This window comes from Tamandua tetradactyla, chromosome 3 (genome assembly GCF_023851605.1).
Source record: "Tamandua tetradactyla isolate mTamTet1 chromosome 3, mTamTet1.pri, whole genome shotgun sequence".
Classification (NCBI taxonomy): domain Eukaryota; kingdom Metazoa; phylum Chordata; class Mammalia; order Pilosa; family Myrmecophagidae; genus Tamandua; species Tamandua tetradactyla.
Genome location: NC_135329.1, coordinates 177,852,203 through 177,858,202, shown reverse-complemented (window position 1 = coordinate 177,858,202; position 6,000 = coordinate 177,852,203). Strand labels below are relative to the sequence as shown.

General features: G+C 38.2%; 1 protein-coding gene across 2 annotated transcripts in view; it reads right to left on the bottom strand.

Moving 5' to 3' along the window:
* Nucleotides 1-435: 435 nt before the first annotated feature.
* CARF (calcium responsive transcription factor) overlaps nucleotides 436-6,000 on the bottom strand; it is a 101,898-nt gene continuing 96,333 nt past the window's right edge. Inside the window, exon 15 of one of the 2 annotated variants that reach the window (XM_077154771.1) lies at nucleotides 436-570. In XM_077154771.1, coding sequence (XP_077010886.1) covers nucleotides 551-570 — 20 coding nt within the window. In that variant the 3' untranslated portion in view covers nucleotides 436-550. The remainder of the gene's footprint in view (nucleotides 571-6,000) is intronic. The other variant, XR_013173000.1, reaches the window with a different exon arrangement.

Here is a 6,000-nt window from a genome sequence, read left to right as displayed (position 1 = left end):
GGCCTTACTTCGGTACTTAATGGTCTTCTGTGTATGAGACTTGGCTCTCTCCATGTAGCTCACCAATCTAATAAGGTTTTGATAAATAACTAAAACAAAGTTTGACCAAAGATGTCAGTCAGAAGAAAAAACTTCTGAACATTACAACTTACACTAATTCTTTCCTCTATTAACTTCCTGTTTTAGATGTGCAATGAAAAAATGACAATGACAGAGACAAATAGTGTTGCCAGTAGTAATGCAAATGTCTACCATAAATAAAAGCTTTTGAAGCCTGACAAATTAATCAATGGATTTTTTTAAAAGGATTTCTTATTCTTAGGTAGTGCTTTTAAATGGAACAAACTAAACTCAGCACTTGGGGGTGTCTAATGAAAAAAAAAAGACATCGGCACAAACTCAATATGAACTTACCTCACCATCATCAATGTAGAGACCCTATTCAGGAAGTGCAAAGGGCCTCAGAAAAGCATGCTATTTCTAAGTTGAGGATCTGAGATATTGATCAGATTTTGATGGGAACTCCAGGTTTGTCAAATTCTGGTTCCTTTCAAATACCTCCAAAATAACCTGTTGATAAAGCAAAACTTAGTTTTTTGGGTTTACTGCAATAAGGAAAAATGCACTTTGATAGTCTTAGCAGTATCTCAAAGGGGAAAAAGCAAAGGCATGATATTTTTGAGGTTTGGGGGATCTGGCTTAAGGTGAGTTTCAAAGCAGGGGATCTGACTGGGACAGGGCAAAGTTTGGGACATAATAGTTTAGCATTAGACACAGGGAGTCAAGAGTTTTGAAGAGTCAAGAGTAAACAGTTGTAGGGCTTCAAGTGTAATTTTTTTTTGTCCTGAGAAGGGAGTATAAAGGTTAGGTGAGTAATCTATTGTTTGGTAAGTGAATTTGCGGGGAGTTCCAGGAAGAAACCAAGTTGTCTGCAATTTTCCCTTCCTGGGCAAGAGTTTCCTGTAACAGGAAACATATTCTCACCCAAACCAGATCTTAGATCAAAAATTGCCTCTTAATAACAGATCTTCCTATCTAAAGGAGGTATTCTCATTCCACGTTCCTGTCACATTATTGTTTTCTTATAATGTATCACTACCTATAATTATGGTTTGTTAGGTTATTCATTTGTTCAGATACTATCTCCCCCTTCAGAATTTAAATTCCACTAAGATATGGATCTTGTTTGTTTTGTCAATCCCATCTTGTTGAAAAATGTATCTCTAGGGTGGGCCATGGTGTCTCAGCAGGCAAGAATGCTTGCCTGCCATGCCAGAGGACCTGGGTTTGATTCCCGGTGCCTGCCCATGTAAAAAGAAAAATGTATCTCTAGTATAGAGAACAAAATCTCATATATACCAGAGCAAAGTAAATATTTGTTAATGAAAGTAAAGAAACCTCTAAAGACCATGCTGGATTTGCTTTCATGGTTTGGTTTTATTTTACAATAATTTTGTTTCTTATGATTATAAAAGTAACATATCTTGATATCAGAAAATTTGGAAAATATAGAACATGAAGAAAAATATTTAAGACATTCAAAACTTATGTACATTTTGTCACTGAAGATGAGGATAATCTTTGCCTTTTTTCCACGTACTATATTGTATTTTCCCACATCCTAAAAAATCATGGGAATATAACTTTTAAAGTCTGCATTATCTCCTATCATATGGCTACAGTATAATATGTTCAATCAATTCTCTATTGTCATTAACTTTCGCTTTCTCATTCTCTTTGGTTGTTATAAATACAATTGGAGCAAACAACTTGGTATACAAATTTTTGGCCAAATATCTACTTTCTTAGGAAAGACAACTAGATCTAGAATGACAGGATTAGAAAACATCTTTTTCAAGCCCTCTTGATACAATATGTCAAATTTCTCTCCATAATATTTGTCCTGATTTATTCTCTTTCATCCCCAATACACGCTGAATTTGCAAGCAAAGTTTTGCTAAATCAACAAAGGAAAGAGAAATAAATTTTCAGAGTGCCTATATCAAATATATTATTTTTTAGCCATTTTATTGTTTAAGGTCTTATAATATATTACCTCATATATATGAATAGTTGTTAAATCAAGTATGGGACATAAATAAATGGTACAGGCTTAAAGTGAATAGAAATAAATCAGATGTGTGAAAAGCTCTAAATTTTTTTTTTGCTATTACTGATCTTACCTCATTCTCAAACACCCTTTTTTCTCACTGTACAAAAATTATTGCTCCTATTAGTGAAAGGTATCACAGTTTCTTTGATTTAAAACATGTTTTTTTTGGGGGGGGGTGTTTTCTACCTTCTTCTGCTGTCTTCATCGCATGTAAATATCTTGATTGATTTACTTTGGAAGTTGATTTCTTTCAGTAGTCCAAGACCCTATGTACGCAGATGGTTGTACAGCGGGGAGTAGGGAACTGGGTGAGGCACTCAGTGTGATGATTTCTTTCAGGGCAGGTATAGGCGCACGTTGGGAATGTTATGCTAATGCTTGTGAATGTGGGCACCCAGTGGCCAAGGAGGATGCAGCTGTGTGGATGCACCGGTCTGGAGGGTGTAAACCTGCTGTGCGACTAGTCTAAGGCACGGGGCCCTTTGTGCAATGCGTAAAGCTGTAGCAGCAGGTTGGTGTTATGGTTTCTTGGACTGGGGGCAGATGTGACCCAGCTGCACAGGTCTGCACTTTCTCAGAGCTGGGAAGTGTGGTTGAGGGCCATGTGCATGCATGGTTCTAGCACTGCTGTAAAGTGCAGTTCCCAGAGCTGAATGATGTGATTGGAGGTCTGTGTGCTTGCAGGGGCGTGGGAGTGCCGTAAACGGATGCACAGAGCTTGGGGAGGGGGGACAGAGTGAGGGTGTGCGATACTTGGGTGGAGGGCAGGAGTAGCCTAGATTTAGAGGTTAGTGCCTGCAGCCTATATGTGCTGGCAACAACCTGCAGGGAACAGAGAGGGGGAGGTAGTGCTCAGGAGGGGTGCAGGAGAGGTGGGTTGGGCTGCACTTCGGCTGGGGGTGTGGGGCAGGTTCTTTTTTTTTTTTTTAAACTTTTTTTATTAATTATAAAAGATTGACAAACAAAACATTAAGATATCATTCCATTCTACATATACAATCAGTAATGCTTAATATCATCGCATAGTTGCATATTCATCATTTCTTAGAACATTTGCATCGATTTAGAAAAAGAAATAAAAAAACAACAGAAAAAGAAATAAAACGATAACAGAGAAAAAAAAGATTATACATACCATACCCCTTACCCCTCGCTTTCATTTAGACTAGCCTTTCAAACTAAATTTATTTTAACATTTGTTCCCCCTATTATTTATTTTAATTCCATATGTTCTACTCTTCTGTTGATACAGTAGCTAAAAGGAGCATCAGAAACAAGGTTTTCACATTCACAGAGTCTCATTGTGAAAGCTGTATCATTGTTCAGTCATCATCAAGAAACATGGCTACTGGAACACAGCTCTACATTTTCAGGAAGTTCCTTCCAGCCTCTCCACTACATCTTGAACAACAAGGTGATATCTACTTAATGCGTAAGAATAACCTCCAGGATAACCTCTCGACTCTGTTTGGAATCTCTCAGCCATTGACACTTTGTCTCATTTCACTCTTCCCCCTTTGGTCGAGAAGGTTCTCTCAATCCCTTGATGTTAATTCTCAGCTCATTCTAGGGTTTTTCTCAGTCCCTTGATGCTGAGTCTCAGCTCATTCCAGGATTTCTGTCCCACGTTGCGAAGAAGGTCCACACCCCTAGGAGTCATGTCCCACGTAGACAGGGGGAGGTTGGTGAGACTGCTCGTCATGTTGGCTGGAGAGAGAGGCCACATCTGAGCAACAAAAAAGGCTCTCTTGGGGGTGACTCTTAGGCCTAAATTTTAAGTAGACTTGACCTATCTTTTGTGGGGTTAAGTTTCATGTGAACAAACCCCAAGCCTGGGGGCTCAGCCTATAGCTTTGGTTGTCCACACTGCTTGTGAGAATATCAAGAATTCAACTTGGGGAAGTTGAATTTCTCCCCACTCTCACCATTCCCCGAAAGGGGCTTGCAAATACTTTTCCAGTCACTGATCAAATCACTCTGGGATTCATCGGGGCATAACTCTGGACAAACCAACAAAATCTCATGTCCTACCTGAGATTCCAAGTACTTATGACATTCAGTCAAACTATCTACATCAGTTATATTAGGAAATGCGCTAGTCAAAATATAAATTTTGTAATAAATAAACATTTTTTGTTTTAGTCTCACACATAAGGTGACATTTTAAAGTATTAATTTTCATCTATTTTCAGTACCCTGCAATAATGACATTCCCTTGTTCTTCCTCATGCAAAAGCATTTTTAAAATTTGTACATTGTACATTTCACTATTATTATACACTCTAGGCATTCCTACATTATACCATCTCGATCTTTAACATCTATCTTTCTTTCTGATTTCATTCATGTCCCCAGCCCTCCTCCCTCTATCATTCTCACATGCAGCTTCATTCAGTGTTTTAACATAATAACATTACATTTAGGTAGTATTGTGCTGTCCATTTCTGAGTTTTTGTATCCAGTCCTGTTGCACAGTCTGTATCCCTTCAGCTCCAGTTACCCATTATCTTACCCTATTTCTATCTCCTGATGGTCTCTGTTATGAACAAAATATTCCAAGTTTATTCACTAATGTCAGTTCATATCAGTGAGACCATACAGTATTTGTCCTTTAGTTTTTGGCTAGTCTCACTCGGCATAATGTTCTCAAGGTCCATCCATGTTGTTACATACTTCAAAAGTTTATTCTGTCTTAAAGCTGCATAATATTCCATCGTATGTATATACCACAGTTTGTTTAGCCACTCGTCTGTTGATGGACATTTTGGCTGTTTCCATCTCTTTGCAATTGTAAATAATGTTGCTATAAATATTGGTGTGCAAGTGTCCATTTGTGTCTTTGCCCTTAAGTCCTCTGAGTAGATACCTAGCAATGGTATTGCTGGGTAATATGGCAATTCTACATTCAGCTTTTTGAGGAACCGCCAAACTGCCTTCCACAGTGGTTGCACCATTTGACATTCCCACCAACAGTAAATAAGTGTGCCTCTTTCTCCATATCCTCTCCAGCACTTGTCATTTTCTGTTTCATTAATAATGGCCATTCTGGTGGGTGTGAGATGGTATCTCATTGTGGTTTTGATTTGCATTTCTCTAATGGCTAGGGACGTTGAGCATCCCTTCATGTGCCTTTTGGCCATTTGTATTTCCTCTTCTGAGAAGTGTCTGTTCAAGTCTTTTTCCCATTTTGTAATTGGATTGGCTGCCTTTTTGTTGTTGAGTTGAACAATCTCTTTATAAATTCTGGATACTAGAACTTTATCTTATATATCGTTTCCAAATATTGTCTCCCATTGTGTAGGCTGTCTTTTTACTTTCTTGATGAAGTTCTTTGATGCACAAAAGTGTTTAATTTTGAGGAGCTCCCATTTATTTAATTCTTTCTTCAGTGCTCTTGCTTTAAGTATAAGGTCCATAAAACCGCCTCCAATTGTAAGATTCATAAGATATCTCCCTACATGTTCCTGTAACTGTTTTATGGTCTTAGACCTAATGTTTAGATCTTTGATCCATTTTGAGTTAACTTTTGTATAGGGTGTGAGATACGGGTCCTCTTTCATTCTTTTGCATATGGATATCCAGTTCTCTAGGCACCATTTATTGAAGAGACTATTCTGTCCCAGGTGAGTTGGCTTGACTGCCTTATCAAAGATCAAATGTCCATAGATGAGAGGGTCTATATCTGAGAACTCTGTTCGATTCCATTGGTCAATATATCTATCTTTATGCCAGTACCACACTGTTTTGACCACTGTGGCTTCAAAATATGCCTTAAAGTCAGGCAGCATGAGACCTCCAGCGTCGTTTTTTTTTCCTCAAGATATTTTTAGCAATTCGGGGCACACTGCCCTTCCAGATAAATTTGCTTATTGGTTTTTGTATTTCTG